Below are 20191 nucleotides of genomic sequence, written 5' to 3'. Positions count from 1 at the left end.
ATTATGTTTACTTAATAATCTAATGATTGGAGAATTTTGATGGAATTTTGTGTTTGATTTATTGCAGTAAAATGGTTGTCTTACTCTTAATACCTTATAATTGACGTTAAAGTTTATCAACTGTAAAATATTTTCACACTCAAGTATACCATTGATAAGTTTGTATAGGAATATGTGGTCAGCCGTTTCGCGTCTTCGTTGAAGTGTATCACATGAGAATTCATTTAATAATTTAACATAGGAGATCCGATCTGCATATGAAGATCTCTTGTATTTTTTGTAGTAAATATGTCGTAAAAATTTATTCTGAACTTTTACAATTTTATTGATATGGCATGAGATGTATGGGTTCCATATTGTACTCCCGTATTGTAATTTTGCTCGTACAAGATTATTAAATAAATATACTAAAGAATTGATATTAAATAAATCTTTGGAGTTTCTTAAAACAAAGCCAAGTATTTTATTAGAGTCGTTAACTACTTTTTCAATATGAGTATCAAAGGTGAGTTTGTTGTCATATATAATGTATGCGTGTGTGTGTGATTATTGATTCATGTTGACAAAGTCACATATAAGGGCCTAGAGAGTGATTCCGGAGTCCCTTAACACACCCTATAAAATGTAAAGAGGATTGAAACAGGATAAGTTTAGGGGGAACCACTTTGGTGTGTTCCAATCGGACGTCCGCCATATTGGTGGCCGCCGTATAGAATTGAACTCATTTGTTTTAAATGAGAAGGGGGTGATGTCAGAGAGCGTGATGTGATATATATATATATATATATATATATATATATATATATATATATATGACACTGTTTTCTTACACCTGGAAAATGATACATTTGTTACAATCATGCAGTCGTAACCTTTTCCTGATTAAAGAAAGATAGGTTGATAAAATCTTCACCGCTGCATTTCTCGTGAAATTCTAACCTGATTATACTGACTGCCACTCGGAAAACAAGCGGTGGGTGATCTTAGGTTGGAATTTTTCCGGCTTCGTCCCGGCATAATGCGGCTCTAGGACCCACCAAGCCTCAAATCAAATGGTACCGGGTGGGGGGGGGGGCGCTAAAGGCGGCCGCAACGTGGTACTAATCACATCATCTCCAAAATTACCGACATCGAAAATATGTGGGGCCCACATACCTTAAATGTGCCTTCATGGCACGGTGCTATACGCACAGGAAACTTTACATTTACCTGTATATATGAAATTCGCTTGTGTACCCCAGAGTACCTACGTTTATTTTTTTACATACGCATATACGAACCCTGTACTATGCCAATGTCTGAGAGTCCCCTAAAGGCTTACTTGTCTCCGGGCCTCTCCGCACTGCGGGGTTTTGCGGATTATAGATCCGGCACTGCTTGCATCCCTATACACAGAGTTTTTCCACACCTTTTCACATACACCCTCACTGCTGTCACCTCTATGACGTTGTCCTTCGTCCCCCAAAGACGCCAAAAATTCGCTCGTATCCTTGCAGTGCTGCCGGTTTTTTGTAGCCTTGTCCAGTGGCTCTAACACACACACATACACGTACATAATACACACACTCACACATATATCAGGCGTAGATTCACGGGAAGGGCGATAGGGGCGATCGCCCCTCCCAACTGGCAGGATTATCGATGTATTATTATGCCAAATGTTTTTTTAAGATTCAAATGTTCTATCTTTTATCACGAAGTTTAACAGACTGGATAACATTTTTTTAAAAAAGTTTGATTAAAGTTTGCTCATAAGATAATCGGAACTGTGCACAGTTTAAATTACAGTTTAAACTACAGTTTAAATTTGGATCCGGTAGATTATGCCTCAAAAGCGGACCGAGCCCGAAATAACTTCGTTATTTATTCACTTTATTCGTCATATGATCGTTCAGTTTACCGTGATAATGGGAAGATTATAAGAGCATACAATATTAACCACGTATTCTAGCCTTAGACCCCTTTTTCTGCAAATCAAAAATCCAATCTCTAAAATATGAAAGCTTGGTTCCTGCTTACAGTACGACACATTGTTTATATAAAACAGTGCAACTGTATTTTAGAAACTAGAATCGATTCTCGGTGGGAAGAAGTAACCAACTGAAATTCGCCCCTCCCAACTGAAACGTCTGGATTATTTATATTTATATATATATATATATATATATATATATATATATATATATATATATATATATATATATACCGTATATTATTTTGGAGAAATTACTTTCATCACGGTGAAAAAAAACGCGTAAATGATGGTTAAATGAAATTGATAAAGTTACAATGACGATCACCAATGCTTATGCTGGAGTGCTGGACTCAAATGTGGGAAAATAGAAGTGGCATGGACTCATAGCAATAATAGATATCAGAATTGTAATAGTTATATCTAAATATGTTAATATCATAAATGTAGGCATCTCGATTGATTGTTTGGGTTTATTTTACTTCGCTTTTCTGCACAACCCCGAATTTTTGTCTGGGGGGGCAAGTCCAAGGATAAACGTACTACTCCTACTACTACTACTACTAATAGTAGTAGTAGTAGTAATTATAATAAGAAATTAATAATAATATTATTATTATTATTGATTTGCTTTCTTTTACTTCGCTCCTTGTGCCACTTTTGACTAATTTGCGAAATGAGATGGGAATGAGACATGATATGATGACATTGATGAATGGACACTCACAAACATCCATGCCCAAGCCGGGATTCGAACCCGGGAGCAACATTAATATTATTATTATTATTATTATTATTAGTAGTAGTAGTAGTAGTTGTATCAAAGACGTTATTACCCTCGTAAATTATGCAAAAATGGGGTAGAAGTTGGTGCTAAAGCGTTTGTGTTCGAACAAACCATTTGAATTATTTTTTAAACACGTTCAATTTCACAATAATAGTGGGAAACAAGTACGCAAACTATTTTTGAAAGACAGAAAATGCTTGATAAATGCATTCCAAATATAATTATTTTTTACATTAACATGTATAACTTTCATGTACGATATATGCATTTAGAATGCATTACACATAAAAATGGCAGATTGCGAGCGAAGCGAGCTAGAAAATTTTTGGATCTAATTTTTTGGCAGGCTGTAATCAATATTGAGTTAATAGGGCGCAAATAATTTCACGAGACGCCAATGGATTCACTCTTTTACAACTTTAGTGCCTCGACGATGGTGTAGTGGTAAGATGGTCGCCTTGTAATGAATGGGTCCCGGGTTCGATACCCGGTGGACGCACATGGCACAGTGGTTCGGATCCCACTTTAAACTGTAGGTCCAGTCCCGGTTAGCCTTTCAGTGCGTAAAGTGGACTTAAAACGAAAAATCAATGTTACAACTTATTTTCATTTAGATCGTTTGGTGCCCAGGGCCGACTCCCGCATCCCCCTAGCTGCGGTTCTGAACTTGATAAGACTAAGAAAAGCAGGAATTGCGAGCGAAACGAGCAAGAAAATTTTACGAAAAGTATTTTTATTTGCATAAAATTTGAAGTTGCAGGCAGTAATTGCCCCCTGCAGGTACCCTTGGCCGTCAATGTTTGCCCCCGTTGCCCCCCCCTAGAACTCAGTTCAGTCCAAGGTTGTGGAGCAATGCCTCCCTGCCCCCTGTGGTTGCGTCACTGCTTTTCTGACACTTTCGGTTAATTGCGAATATGAGGTTGAGTGATGATATGATGAAATTGATGAAAGGACACTCAGAAAGAACACTCATGTCCAGGTGGGAGTGCACCCCTGGTATCGTAGTGCTAACCACTCCGACAAAATGGTCGGAGTAGGCATTTTGAACAATGACTATTAATCAGAAATGTATGATTTGATGTAGAAATTAAAATTACACTTATGATGAGTTCAGCTTCACTTACATTACAACTAAAGGCAATAAAGGAAGAAATGTAATTCTCTAGTGGGAAATTTCAGAGCAAAATGGGAAATTTTACTGTCGATGAATGGGAATTTGTTTGTAAGAATCTACCAACACTGAAGCACACAGGCTACAAGCAATTTCTGGCCGAGACATGGGGCGGAAGGGAGGAGGAAATGTTGCTGACAGCACAATTAAGGAACATAGGCGTTCCTGACGGACAGGAAGGAAGCTGCAGCAAGGAGTATGAGGAAAATCTATTTAGTTTCTCTTTGGTGAGGCCTAGTGTGAAACGCATGGCCCAATTACGGCTTGTTCTGCTCAGAACTTCTTAGTTTTCAATAGTTAATTGGTATGAAGGGACCACACGATGTAACGCATTGTAATTTGTGCTAAATGAAATGAATATGCCCAGGCAAGGAGAGAAGAAAAAGCATGTTGGCTGGGTAGGGGAAGGAAACCTTCGAATCTCCCACAACTTCAACTGCACGTTTTTCTGATCTGAAGCTAGATGTCTGTGTCTTCCGTTTGTTTGACTAAAGTTACAATTCCAGAGATAACATGTAGCCTAATATACTCTTGCAGCAAGCGATATCTTGCTGTCAATTCTCACAAGATATAGCAAGCAGTATGACCGTCGCGAAGTGGGCGACAGCCCGGGGTTGATACGAAAAGTGTGAAAAATGGAAGTGAGAAAAGAAGATGAAAAGGACTATTTTTTGTGGACAAAAAATTAAAGCATTCTGTTTTTATCTGGATTTAAAATCTAGTTAAACGTTATAATTTGAATGAATACGTCAAATCAGGGACGTAACATACAGGCGGCCGGGCCAAGGGGTCCGAAGAAAGTAAAAACTATTGTCGTATTTCTCATGTGAAATATTTACGTTAAAAATCACGGTAACTTGCTTGGACATTTTTACCCATTTATTCTTATCTTGAATAAAAAGCATTTCCAATTTTAATTTTAATATGTTAACAAAAAAGCACCTCCAACTGCCACGAAGAAATCGTGATGCAATTAACTCAAGGAGGGAATGGATAATACGTATTAGCAGTTCTTTCTTCCTTCCAGCTTCAGAGTTCAGCTCCAGGAAAACAGAGAAAGTCATTTTAAGGGTGAGTGAAATTATTAAATATCAGTTTAGTCAGTAACTTATTATTATTATTATTTAAATATGATAATTTTCTGACGTATCCATGAAGATTTAGTATCGATTCACATTGAGATTTCAATGTTAACCCTTACATGGTAACGGGGGTGGTGGGCAACGCGAGAATAATTTTATTTTTGTTATATTCGTTTGAAAATTTTCAAGCACGATTACGTAATCTTTCTCTAATGAACTTTATTAATAGGTTCAATCAGTTGTTGGGAAAACATTGTTGGTGCTAATAACCGATCCTCTGTTGTGGTGTATCGCCCCACGAAAATTTTGTTCTACACTTGTACAAAATGACATTTTAGAAGTGACCGACCATGAATTCTCTACTTTTGTGTGTCAAATTTTGAAAGAAAAGGATGTCTTCGATGATGATGACGACGCAGAATCTGAAATTGTGAGAACACTGTAGAAGAGCCTGTGAAAACTCTCCTTCAAATGTGTATCCGTCGTTCGTTATTCGGCCTCGTTTAACTGAGCAATTTTATTTGATTTTACTTTCAAATTTGTAAAAATTAAACAAATTGCAACATAATAAAGAAATGCATAATATATTAATACTTAGGGAAATAACTGGCATGTATATCTTATTTGAATTGTAATACGAAATCTCCGGGGTGACGAAGAACCCCCAATTACCAACGAAAGGTGTCAAATGTATGTCACCAAGCGAGGATTAAAGAAGGGATTGGGGCCTCGCATTCTAATCTCGCCCAGGACCTCGCGATATGTTGCTACGCCACTGGTTTCCCCCAAAGTTTACGTTTACAAAAGCAAGTTATAGTAATAATTAAAATACAAGTTTTCAGTCCATTAGTTTTAGACTCGCATACTTAGCTACTACAGAACCTGAATGACATAATTCACAAATTAGACATGTGACGAATCCTTGTTCTATACTTAGAACCTGATTCATGTCGTATGCATTGTTTTGTTACTTATATAACATTCAGAGAGAAATATGCGTAATTTGATCACACAATTTAAAGAGAAATGACCACGAAAAAGAATTGTTAGCTGAACGAAGAAGTTAAAAGTTGATCCACATGAAGCATTTAATTGTAAAAAATTAACTGTACAACTTTGGAGAGAGGAAATATAGGGTAAAGGTTGGTAATATTGTAACTATAGTAATATTGTGATAGTTGATGTGTAAAATTGTAACAGGATTTCTAAGCTAGAAGTTTTCTCTCTGCTTGCCTGCATTCCTCGAGAAGCGGACCTGCAGTGAGCATAATGGTGTCTCGCAAGAAGGACGCGTACAGGAGCCAGTCTTCAGAGGAAATGAACAGCACCAAAGAAAGAGGTAGGTTGATACACAAATGTTGTATTTATGAGAAGTAATAACTGGTTAGATGCTATAAGTAATATCAAAATGGAATTCCGTGTGCTCATATACTGTATACTTAGACGTATTTTTTCTGTCTGAGAATTCCGTTGTCAAGGAGTCATGTCCCTGTTAGAAGCTTCTGAACATGGCGTTCTTTCTTACAGGACAGTGTTGCAAGATCGAGCAGTGGAGGACGGAAAGGTTCGCAAACGGTGTGATTACGAACCCCGTAAACTTAAGGATGCCGTAAAAAATGATAATTCATCATCATTGGACAATATATAAGGCTTCAAAAGAGTTTGAGACTCCGTGGAGTACCCTCAAGGTCCATGTAAAGCAGCATACCTCGGACAGTTCTTCAATGTAGAAATTGACATTCCTAAACTTGGGGGGCCATGTGCAGCAAGGAGGAGACAAACCCGTGATCCTAAGGCGAAAATATTTATTCCCATGCCTGAAGCAAGACAACGTGGATGGCCAAGGAAAACCACCAATGTTGAAGACCGTCGAACTTCTGTGACCGAACTAATGGGATTGTACCTTCTACAAGTAAGGGATAAGCAGGTGATACGTTTTGTGGTGAGTGTTATGGCTCCTATAATAAGGATGTACATCTCAAAAATGGAGCTGAGTGGATTCAATGTGGTATTTGTTTTGTATGGTACCACGAAACATGCGCCAACATTGAAGAATCTCCACAGTTCATGTGCAAAAAATGTGAGGATTCTGTGGACGATGACAGTGAATAAGAAAAGAACTTGAATTTTACCAAAACTTTTATATGAAACACTTAAAATATTAATACAAAAGTTTCTTATTTATTATATTGATTAATTATGTGAAATACATACGAGGTTTTTTTTTAAGAGTTTATCACAATATTAGCAATCCTGTATCACAATTTTACCATCTCTGTCATCACAATACTCTATGCTGTGGACATAAATATTTTATTTGAAAAATATTTAATGTAATTGTGCAGTGTGTTTTTTTGATAATGACATTACTTAATGAAGCTGTGTACATGTCTCGTGTCATTGCCAACTACTTTTCTCTTATTTAGTTTGGAAATAAATAGTGTTTTTCTTTAAAATATCACAATATTACCAACCTTTACCCATCGCAAGAAATGAAGTTATTTTAAACGAAGACACTTTGAAATACATAACTTGTGCTATCAAGGAAAACTCAAAATAACGTAGTTGAAAATTGCAGTTCGAAAATATGTCAATGGCTTCGGAATGGCTATGGAGTAAAAATCCCGTTTTCCCTCTGCATGCATAAATTTCCCGCCTTTAGGGTGTTTTATCTTGATCTGACAACACTGCTCTGCCGAAGGTGGGAATGTGTTTTCCCGCCCATCCGCGAGATGTCACTTATTCAAATAAACAGCTGCCGGAGATAGCCAAACGCTTCGACTCATTAGTTCACCGGCGGAGGGGGTGGAGGGGTGGAACGCCCAGTTCCAGGCCGAAATGGAAAAGTGAAATCAAGATGCCACTTACATTGTTAATCTGATTGAGAGGAAGACCATAAATATGTTCTTACTAATTGCGCAAAAGCCGCGGACAAGGGGTTAAAAAGTTATGAAAATCCGTAAACTGTAGGAAGAGGACTTCTCCCTATAAATTAAATATCAGTCAATGGCAAATTCCATACCAGCAACTGTTTATAGAGCTTGAATTTTCAAGGGTGCCTGCATGTTTTTTTTTTCTCAGGAGGAGGGTGGCAGGACCGGCGCTAGTCATTTTGCCGCCCTGAGCGGTGGCGGCAGATGCCGCTCCCTTTCGACCCTCCCCCCTGGTCATTATGCAACAACGAGAAATTGAAAAATCAATATATTCATAAGTAAATCATCAAACTATAAAATAAATAATGACACCTGTAACACTATTTCAATACTGTTAAGCAGAAAAGGATATCTCGCTCGACCACAGTTAAACTTGAAAAAATGCGACACTAACGAACGAACGAACTTCCTCCTTCCATGACGTCCTTCACTAACAACTTCAAAGACAAACTAAAAACTTTATTGTTAAGTGAACAATCTCTGTGTTCCAGCACTCACGAATAATAGCTCTCATTTTTGCATCTGTTTACTTTTCTCTTACATGTTGCCAACCCTTAACGACATTTTGTCCTTTCTCGCATATTAAGAACATTTATATGTTTTTACACGTAACATTAATATTAATTTGTATTATTCTTAACCGTGTCACACCAAGCACAATTGTGTCAATTAATTTGTGTATTCTTGTGTATTTGTTTTCAATCTTTTTTTTTATCATCATTATTATTTTTAGTGTGTAGACGAGCCTTTGTTCTCAATTTTGTATTTGTTCTTTTTGTGTCTTGTTTATGTTTCTCTCTTTCTTCTTTGTTTGTTATTGTACAAACATTTAGTACGTAGAATGTATTTAGTATGTATATAATATGTATCCATCGGGGTTAGGTGGTAGAACAGTTGCAGGCTGAACCTCGCCCTTTAATAAAGGAAATTGAAATATGAAATTATTATTATATTTTATGAAAACTAACTATCTCTCTCTCTCTCTCTCTTAAATGTATTAACAAGTATTAGGAAAAAAATGAAGGCTTGACTTCATATGTTTACCATAGGTCTTTGATATATGGTTGGATCTTCAAAATGTAATATTCCCGGATCTCCCGCGCGGGTGATCTAAGTTCTGAATTCTTTCCTGCGTTCTCCCCGCATAAAGCGGCTCTGGGGTTCACCCAACCTCAAATTAATAGGTACCTGTGGACAACCCTGGGAGGTATAGGCGGCCGGAGAGTGGTGCTGATCACATCACCTCCAAATTAGCCAAGATCGAGAATGTGTGTGGCCCTATACACCCCACATCCCCTACATGTGATTTCATGACATGGTGTTATATGCACAGGGAACTTTACCTTTGCATGTAATATTCTCTTTCGTATAAAGCTATCTTGCATAAAATGGAAACAAGCGTGTTTCAGACATGATTGACCGAAGACAGTATTTTTAATAACCTTGATTTCCAAATAAACTTTGTTCGCCACTTGCCACGGTTACCGACAAAGTTAATAAATTCGAAGTTCTACACTCACATTAGGTGTAAAATCATGACCCTTTATCAGTTTAAGGTCTCCTTTGGTGTAATTGTTTTATTATAGCCCAAAACACTTTTAGTTCATCTTTTAATTCAGTAGCCTTCATGTGTTAACATTCCGGCAAGTTTTCTACACTTTTCAGACAAGAGATCAGATGGCATGTCATTAGGTAAAAAAAAGGTAAGGTGCTCCCCTGTGCATAGCACCACGCCATGAAGGCGTATAGGGGGTGTGGGGGTAACGCCCCACACTTTCTTGATCCGGTCGTGAGTGGGGGTGATGTGATCAGCATCACGACCCTGACCGCCTTTACCCCCCAGGGTTTCCCCCAGGTACCCATGTTATTCGACGCTGGGTGGGCGCCGGAACCATCGTTAAGCATGTCATTATGCTTACTAATATCATAAAGAAATTATGTATGTATGAATTATGTATAATTTGTAAGCTGCTCAAATCTTTCTCTTTGAGCTAAAATAAACTTTGTACCGGTTTTGTGGATCTTCAGCACTTACATCATACTGAAACTGCTTCTTCTTTCGATTTCGGCCCCGTACAGTGTTTCATATCTTTGGATCATCTATATCAAAATTCGATGCCAAATCTTTCTCTTCAACCGAGACTCACGGGTCGCCGCCGACGCCTCCACAAGTGGAGGGAGAGAGGCACTACCAGGCTGCCAAGTGGCGTCTAAGAAACTTTGAAATTTTTCATCAATCCTGCTTTTTTCAAAGGGCTGATATGCTTGCATGGAAGCATCTAACACATCGTAGATTAATGTTTTGAAGACCTATAAATTGCCCCAAAAAGACATATCAAAAAAAGAACCTAAAACGGAAAAAAGGACGTATAAATGTGATCCAAATTAATTAATAACTTCAGTTTTAATTTCATATTTAATGTATATGGTCGTATACACCGTGCTGAAAGCTTCAAAACAAGATAAAGTTGCCACTTACAGCGCGACCTTTCACACAAGTTATGGTTAAAGGACCTTGTACCTACCTCTTTCAGTCGTTGAAAAATGTTTTTCTCTCGTTTCAGGGATGGTTCAAATATATTTATTTATTTTATTTTTTACTACACAAAGGATGCTTAAGAGGTGACGGTGATGATCTCATGAAGATTCGAATTGAGAATAGGCAGTAAAAACGTAGTCGAAAGAAGGTAAAGTTGCAAAAAAAAAGCCGTTAAGACCTAAAAAAGGCTAAAAAAGGACCAATAAGGCAAAAAAAGGCCGAAAAGGGCAAAAAAGGACAAATAAAACCCACCTTTTTCTGGCCTACAATGACCCAAAATGAACATATATTATGTTGGGCCTCGTCTTCGGACACTAGGGAAAAAGAGGATTTTTCCTCAACTTCCGAGACCTAGTCATTACATTATATGGAATCTGCTTCCCACCTTGTGGCACCCAGTGGTTTTAAAGTGATGCTACTGATATGTTTCTTCAATACGGTGGGTTGGCTTATATTAACTTCCATGGTATATAATATAATATAATATTATAACTTTCAAGTTTTCAATAGGCTTATTTTTTTTCTTCTCTTCAAATTTTGCCGCCCTGAAAATTTGCCGCTCTGGGCAGTGGCACGGTTCGCCCCCCACTTTCGCCTGACCCTTTCAAATTGAAAGTTCAGACTCAAGTCAGACTTTTTAAATAGAAGCTTGAATCGCCTTGCTTCATTTCTAAAAGCATCCATCATTTTGTTAATGAACAGTTCTATGTCTTTTCGTACTTTTTCACAATATGAAACAGAGACCACTTAATCTACTGTTCTTCATGGTACCTCTGATTCATGTTTTCACATGCTGAAGGGTACTGTAAAAAAAGTAACAATTCAAAATGACGGGGTGTGAATTATCAATAAGGTCAGACTCAGACTTCGGGAAATAATTTCCTGATTTTTCGTAATCCCGAACAGCCGAGATATTCCTAAGGATCTTATTTTTTTTGGAAAAATAAAGTTAATTCTTGATATTTCCTGCACTGTAAGTTTTGGAAATATCTTGAAATTAACAGTTTTTATTTCAGAAGTGTAAAAACGATCAGTTGAAGTGGAAATAGTGTGTTCGTACAATTCGAGATTTTCACCGCATCGGAAAATTTCAAATGTTCTGAACGTCAGAATTATTATTTCCTATGCAAGGTCTTTTGAGTATAAATAGGGAAATGTTTAGTTGGTTTGCCACCAGATGGCTTTGATTATGACGTCATTTTTATCGCTTTTTGGAGTGGTATAAAGCCGAGACTAGGCTTGACAGCTCCTGGTGTCGCCTCGTGTGTATGTGTGATAAAGTTTGTCTCAGGAATCTGTGGATCAAGGCCGCGTATAACGGTAGAGAAGGGGAGAAAGCGAGTGCATGACTGTACACCCGTTTCGTTCTTAATGGACAAATCTCTTTAAAGTCTCCCAGATGGCGCAGTGGTAATACTGTTGCTTTGTGCATTGAATTTCAAGGTATCCTTCGCTCATATTTATTTATTGTTATTTATTTATTTATTTTAATAAATCCTGAACACAAAAAAGTCCATTTACATCAGGATATGAACACAGGATATAAATATGACAAATAATACGACCGAAGCTCACGCTGCCTGTGTTCAAGGGGCAATTACAAGAGTGGCTTTCCTTCTGTGATTTGTTTATCGCGTCGGTGGACAAAAACAAACAGTTATCCAGTGCGCAAAAGCTACAGTATTTGAAAGCTTCGTTAAAGGGGCAACCTGCATTGCTTATCCAGTCCATGTCGGTGACTGATGATAACTATGCAGAGGCGTGGAACATTCTAAATTCGCGTTATCAAAACAAACGGGAGATTGTTATGGACACAATCAAGCGTTTAGTCGCGCAACCCAAAGTTCAACGTGAATCTGCAGCAGCCTTACGTAGCCTGCTAGACACAACTACCGAGTGTATAATAGTGTTACACTATTATAAGCAGAGTGACTCTAGTGAAACAACAACTTCCCCCAAGAAGTTTCTTCTCATGTGGCTGGAGAAGGAGACAAGGGACTAAAGCCAGTTTTGCTATCCACTGCAGTTGTGTATGTGCAGGGAAGAGATGGTGTTTATCAACCAGTTCGTGCGCTCCTGGACTGTGCCTCAGAGACTTCCTTTGTGACCTCACGCTGTGTGCAAACATTGGGTTTACATCAGCAAAAGGCAGACATCACTGTGAATGGGATTACAGCAACGGGTGTAGGTGTAGGCAGTGCAGTAGTGGATCTACAATTCCAACCCAATAGCAGAAGGAAAACATTCACCACAAGGGCAATCGTACTTCCTAAAATAACAGGAAACATTCCCAGGGAACCTTTACCAGACTTCAGGAAGTGGACACATATTCAAGAACTGAAGTTGGCAGATCCAAGGTTTTATGTGATGGAACCGGTGGACATTTTACTTGGAGCAGATTTGTTTCCTTTTCTTATGCAAAGTGGCAAACGTGTTGGGCCAAAGGGAACACCTACTGCACTACGTACTGTTCTTGGTTGGATTCTTTGTGGCAGTGTGGACTTTCCCAAGGTAAGGGCAGTAGCATCATTTCATGCATCTTGTAGTCTTGATAGCGCACTTCGACAGTTCTGGGAGGTAGAGGAGGTCCCAAGGCAAATGCATCTGACATTAGAGGAGATACAATGTGAAGAGCACTTTTCGGTGACTCATGTTCGAGAAAACAATAAGTTCAATGTGAGCCTTCCATTCAAGAAAGACAGTCCTCCCTTAGGATACTCTCGTGAAACAGCTGTGGCGAGATTACAGCAAATGGAACGGAAGTTTTCAAGGTCTCCTGTTTTTCATCAGAATTACTCAGAATTCATGCATGAATATTTAGACTTGGGACATATGGAGCCTGTTCCTGCAAGTGAAGTGAAAAAGAAGCCATGTGATAGTTTTCTATTTACCGCATCATGCTGTAATCAATCCAAATTCCACCAGTACACCTCTTCGTGTAGTTCTTGATGCCAGTTCAGTGACTTCAACAGGGATTAGTCTCAACGATAAGCTTCAAGTTGGGCCAAAATTGCAAGGTGATATCTTTCCATTGTTACTCAGGTTCAGGAAACATCAAATTCCTTTGTGTGCAGACATTTCCAAAATGTATAGACAAATATTGATCCATCCATCAGATACAGACTTTTAGCGAATAGTGTGGCGCGACAATCCTAAAGAATTGATAAGGGACTATAGGCTACTCACGGTGACGTATGTGACTTCCAGTGCACCTTATCTTGCAACAAAGTGTCTTCAACAATTAGCTATTGATGAAATGAATGCATTTCCATTAGCAGCCCCAGTGTTATTAAATGATTTTTATGTTGACGATTTGGTATCTGGTGCCAGCAATGTGGGAGAAGCTATCGAATTGCAGTCACAATTGATACAGTTACGAGAGTCGTTTTCACGTTCAGAAGACACAACGGCGCTTATGGAGAAACCGCACAGTGTTGCCAATACAGCGCTAGCTCATGTCGCCGGGAAATGATGACCTTCCTTCACAATGAAGGTGTTACATATTTTGTATATACAGGGTGTCATTTTAATGGCGCCCACGGACCACGGAAACGTACAGAGGACATCAAGACAAACCACTTTTCTCAGTAACATTTTTCTCGTTGGTGCGTAATTTCGGCGCTACAGTCGTTCAAAAAGGCCCGTTTTGCCGCCTGAATGCTGGCAACCACACACAACATTTGATTGCATTTGTGACGTCATATCCCGTCGTGAAGCGATGTGTTCCAGGGATGCCAGGAACACACATATTCTGTGAAAAATGACATAGCTACAATCAGCCACATTATGTACCTTAAAACAAAACGAGAAAACAAGTTCTGTAACCTAACAGGAAGTAAGCAAACGATACGAAAAATGGTAGAAAGAAAGTAGAATTCAAGTGTAAGTGGTCATATCGAATTTTATCTCAGCTTTCATGTCAAATATTTGCAAATCTAGTTACCAAGTTGGCATCTACAATTTAGTCTATCCACTTCGTCCTTCTGATACTAGTTGTCTGTGACACACTGAACAGATGACAAAATAGAAATGAAAGAACTCAAAATTCCAAAGGTAAGCAACACATAATATAATGTATATTCAGGGCATTATGAGGCAAGTGACAAAATGGTTGAAAATAGAGGGATATAAGTAGCAGTAAAACAAACTCTCCGACAACTGTGTTTATCTACGCACCGGATACACATGTAATACTTTGCAACTGTGAGCAGGGCAGTATATTCGCTACTGATTCATCATTAGACTGTTACTGTGGTTGTACGTGTTTTAGCCGTAATGTAATAACGTGAACCTCGGATACTTCAGTTGTCAGCATAAAAGTATTACAAGGCATCTGGACACAAACCTGTAGATATCAACCTTGCAACGAGATTTGCAAATATTTGACATGTAGCTGGGCGTAAACAGCCACATGTAAGCTGTAAGTCCAATAAAATTAATTAATGTTGATATTTTACATGTAGACTGAGATGAACTCCGATACTGATACTTCATTTGGAATACGTTTTTACGTTTTCTCATATCGTTGGTTCACTTCCCCCTTCCCCTGAGATGATTGCTGATCATCTGGCTGGTAGACAATGATGTGTGATGTTCTGTCTGCTGGACGCGTCTCTCTATTCGTTCTACAGCTAATAATGTGGTTGGTGGTTTGTCATTTTTCACAAAATTTGTGTGTTCCTTGCAACCCTGCCGTGCGCTGTTTCGTCGCAGGAAATGACGTCACAGATACGATCAAATGTTGTGTTGGGTTGCCAGCATCCAGGTGACAAAACGGTCTTTTTTGAGGGACTGTAGCGCCGAAACTACGCATCAACGAGAAAAATGTTACTGAGAAAAGTTGTTTGTCTTGATGTCCTCTATACGAATCTGTGGTCCGTGAGCGCCATTAAAATGACACCCTGTATAATGATAATTATATGTAATTATTAATATTAATATTATACTGTGAACGTTACAGTTACCCTTTTTACTATGATCCATTGCGATCACTACACACGCGAGTGTAATGCAAGAATATGACACTTCAGAAATCACTTTAAAAAAGTAAAAATCACAGCGCTCACACAACTGAAAACACTTTTTAGAGAAAGGGAAAAAGTCTAAACAGACCAAAGCAGATCTCTCACTCAAGTAAGGGCAACCTGGCACATGGGTTAGATTCAAGTTGCAACTCAAACAAACAAATGAGTTATGGCCCACGTGAACTGATAAGACGTGAATGACTCAAGCAAGGCATGTCATATTTCTATCTTGAAGCCTCATATTTTGTCACGTGTTGGAAAGCCTTTCAAAGGTTAATATGGTGTCTATGAATTTATGTGTACGTTGGAAACTGAAAGGTGATCTTCATTTCAGTATTAATGTCGACAGTAATGTAAACCAAAATAACGTGTATTTGCGACAGCACTAATGTTTCTCACAACAGCAGCATTGGAAATAATTGTCAATTATTAAATTTAAGTAATTTCAATTCTATTATAACAAACTGCATGAAGTTCATATTTTTACTGAATGGAAATAAAATAACAACTCGAAAACTTGGTGGTGATAGCCGGAATGCTGCGGTGAGCCAGCTCAAGATGGCCAGACAACGTCTCCTTACTTCGCGCCCGGTTCGGGTTAAAAAGAAATTCCAAATGCATGGAAGTAATATTTCTGGGAACCTTTGAGCGGTTATAAAAATAATTTCATTATTTTCTCCTCAACTTTGTCGCTGGAAGTTTTTACTTGGAATTACAGAACAAAAAATGGCCAGCGACGGCATTTTCTACTGCACGAATGTAAAAAATCTCCACATACTTTATTTGAATATTTTTTAATGCGAATATGCTTTAAAGTATTGATAAATTCTGAGCACCACCATCACCTATGACAATTAAAAACAGTGTCAATTTTTTTTAATAATGAATGCTTCAATTTTACGGCATGTTTCAACGTTAGCAATGAAAACAATGTAAAATTTGTGTTTTCACAGAAAATTTGCGTTTTTAATTTATCTAAAATTATGTAAGCAAGTTACCAGTTTTTTGTGTTCACCATCGTATTCTCTATAAAATTTCCTGCAAAACTGCAGGTACCGATTTTACTGCAGCTAAATTTGTAAATCCAGAAATTTCACAACAGCGCACTCGTATTTCCCATAAGAAAAGCATTGCCCATAAGAGCCCATTGTGTCTTCTGAACGTGAAAACGACTCTAGCAAAGGGTGGTTTTGAGTTACGTAAATGGTCCTCTAGTGAGCCACAAGTGTTGACAGCAGTACCTGTAGAGTTGAGAGAAACTAATGTGCCTTTAGATATCCATTGCAGTGAACTTGTGAAAACGTTAGGTCTAAGGTGGCATCCTGGTGCTGACCACTTCACTTTTCTTGTGACTTTACCACCAAAACGTCACACATTGACGAAAAGACTATTGTTATCTGACATTGCAAAATTGTTTGATCCTCTTGGTTTCTTATCCCCAACAGTCATACAAGCACAAATACTCATTCAAGAATTGTGGAAAGAAAAGTTGGGCTGGGATGAGGCAGGAAACATGCGAACTGTGGCTACATTTTTGTAGTGAACTTCCTGTACTGCAACAATTACAAATCAAACGTGCTATTGTATCTGCAAATGCTATAGCTTGTCAATTAGTGGGTTTCTGTGATTCATCACAACAAGCATACTGCGCGGTAGTGTACCTTCGCTCAGTTTATGTCGATGGTCATGTTGAAGTGAGGTTGGTAGGAGCAAAGACTAAGGTGGCTCCAATCAAGCAAATGTCTCTACCAAGGCTAGAACACTCAGCGGCAGTTTTATTGACACGATTGCTCGTAGTAATCTCCAATGCACTATCCTACAAATTGGAAGATGCATGTGTGTGGACTGATTCTACCATTGTGCTTGCTTGGTTATCCTCAACACCAAGCAGGTGGAAAACATTTGTAGTAAATCGAGTGGCAGAAATGCAGGAGAGTCTTCGTCGTGAACAATGGTCTCACATCATGGGAAAATCAAATCCTGCAGATCTTGCTACAAGAGGTATCAGTGCTTCAGCCTTAGCTCAGTGTGAGTTATGGTGGGCGGGACCAGAGTTCTTACAAGCAACTTCATTGGCAACGTTTGATCATCATGAGACAAGCAACGAAATTTTGGAAGAAGTTACAAAAGAAGATAAGAAGATTGCCATTACAGTTATGTACATTACAGTAGAAGAAGATCTGATCAGTAGATATTCAAGCTTTTCTAAAACGCAGAGAATAATGGCATGGATAAAACGATTTGTGTTCAATGCTCGTCAGTCAGTGAATCAGAGAAGGCAAGGAGCATTGGCAACTGAAGAGCTTATGGCAGCAACGACCTCTCTTGTAAAACAAGCTCAGAAAAGTGAATTCTCAGCAGAATTACATTGTTTACAAGCTAAAATTCCCCTGCCAACAAAAAGCAGGTTATTGTGTTTGGCTCCTTTTGTTGATGAGGCAGGCGTCATTCGTGTTGGAGGGAGGCTACACAAAGCAAGAATAACAGTGGACCATAAACATCCAATGTTGCTACCTGCAAAGCACAAATTGACTCACTTATTAATTAAAAATGAACATTTACTTAATCTTCATGCTGGTCCTCAGTTAGTGTTGTCATCATTGCAACGAACATTCTGGATACTGAGAGGGCGAGATACAGTGAGTAACATTGTGAAGAAATGTGTAACTTGTCATCGCTTTTGTACACAAGCTGGGGAACAATTAATGGGTAGCTTACCAGAATCTAGGATCAATCCTTCTCGTCCATTTATAGACTGTGGTGTGGATTATGCAGGGCCCATACTGTTGAAGGAAATGGTTGGACGCTCTCGTAAGCAGTATAAGGGTTATATTGCTATATTTGTTTGTTTCGCAACGAAAGCAGTTCATTTAGAAATAGTGAGCAGTGGTACTACAGAGACGTTTTTGGCTGCACTTTGGAGATTTGTATCTCGTCGTGGAAAACCCAGTAATATTTACAGTGATTGTGGAACAACGTTTGTTGGCGCTAATAGAGAGTTAAAGGAATTCATGAGATTGGCAAAACAACCAAAGCACAATGAAACTATTTCAAGTGCTCTAAGCAGCTTAGGCATCCAGTGGCATTTTAATGTTCCTCGTAATCCTCATGCAGGAGGTTTGTGGGAGAGTGGTGTCAAATCAGTTAAATACCACCTGAAAAGAGTTGTGCGGAATGCCCTACTTACCTTTGAGGAATTGTATACAGTATTAACACAAATAGAAGCATGTTTGAATTCCAGACCGTTAACTGCTATAGCCAGTGATCCCAACGACATGCAGGCACTTACTCCAGGCCATTTCTTAATAGGAGATGCATTGATAGCTACTCCAGATAGGGACTTTGCTACAATAAAAATGAACAGACTGTCGAAGTGGCAGCTCGTGCAAAGGCTGACACATCATCTCTGGCGCAGATGGTGTAGGGATTATCTTTCTCAGTTACAACAACGTCCTAAGTGGAGAAGGGAGCAACGGAATCTACAGGCCGATGACTTGGTTGTGGTCAGAGATGATCAACTTGCACCTCAACAGTGGAAACTTGGCAGAGTAATCAACGTTCATCCAGGTGAAGATGGATTGGTTAGAGCAGCAACAGTGAAAACCAGTGAAGGAACCTACAAGAGGCCAGCAGTGAAGCTGTCCCTTTTACCAGTGAGTGAAGTTGAACACCAATGAGAAATAACTTAAACTTTCAAATTTATGCATAAATGGCAATAATTAGTTTGTTCAATTTCCTTTTAATTTTGTGTTCTGAAAAGAAATGTTAGATCTAAAACTTGACGGCGAAGGGAAAGATCATGGATTTGAAGCGTGAATAGAATTTCGTGTTTGTTTTTAATAGTGTACAAAGTCAGAAAGGTAAAACTAATCGCCAGATTCAAAAGAGGGAGCATTTCTGGGCGTTTACTGAAAATTGAAGTCAGGTCCAAACGTTTGGGTAATGTGTACCCAATATGACCTAGTAATATATTTTGTTCCTTCTCATCAAAATATTCAACAGAAATTGTAAAGAAACTACCACAATGTTATTTTTATAGGTAGATAAATATATTGATACATTTACGTTTTATTTACATAACGACCTAATGAGATTACACAAAGAAATAACAAAGGAAATAGCATCGTTTACAAAACAATAAAGACGGAAGTGACGTATCATAACTTGCCACCAGAAGACCATGGATATGTACATCACGGTATGGGGAAATGAAAGGTCCTTCGTCATCCTTAGTAAGATCCACACACTCTACGTGAACATAAACAACTGTGACATTTACGCATGTCTCAGGATATATTGCTATGTAGGCCATATTGAGTCTACCTTACATAGTGTTCTTTTTTCCTTCAATATAAGCAGGACTTTAAATTAAAGTCTAAACTGAGTACATTGTTGTAAAGTACAAATTATGAGCTATCATGATATGGACTAGAGATATAAACATGTATCACTTGGAAGATGTAGTAGTAATAACTTTCATTTGCAATATTAGATCACGTAGAACCCAATCACGAGGTCCAGCTATTTACCTTCTTTCTCGTCACGTTACTGTACTATAGATACCGCCAACAGGTTCAATAACGTCATTCGGACAGTCTAAATGACATACTAACGTCATCTGTTGAATTAACCTTGTAATTACTTAGAAACAGCAAATAGTCCACGTTGAGTTCAGGTACCTGA

General features: G+C 38.5%; 2 protein-coding genes across 2 annotated transcripts; both read left to right on the top strand.

The window, feature by feature from the left end:
* The first annotated feature begins 6281 nt into the window (after positions 1-6281).
* Positions 6282-13433, top strand: LOC145985471 (uncharacterized). The gene is made up of 2 exons (XM_083119545.1): positions 6282-6351; positions 12445-13433. The coding sequence occupies exons 1-2, from the start codon at positions 6282-6284 to the stop codon at positions 13431-13433; spliced, it is 1059 nt and encodes a 352-aa protein (XP_082975671.1).
* Positions 13434-17007: 3574 nt separating this feature from the next.
* LOC145985470 (uncharacterized) lies at positions 17008-19185 on the top strand. The gene has a single exon (XM_083119544.1). It carries the CDS (start codon positions 17008-17010, stop codon positions 19183-19185), a length of 2178 nt encoding a protein of 725 aa, XP_082975670.1.
* The last annotated feature ends 1006 nt before the right edge of the window (positions 19186-20191 follow it).

The sequence above is a fragment of the Lepisma saccharinum genome, chromosome 3 (assembly GCF_977018435.1).
Source record: "Lepisma saccharinum chromosome 3, izLepSacc3.1, whole genome shotgun sequence".
NCBI classification, from domain to species: Eukaryota; Metazoa; Arthropoda; class Insecta; order Zygentoma; family Lepismatidae; genus Lepisma; species Lepisma saccharinum.
This window is presented reverse-complemented; position numbering and strand designations above follow the sequence as displayed.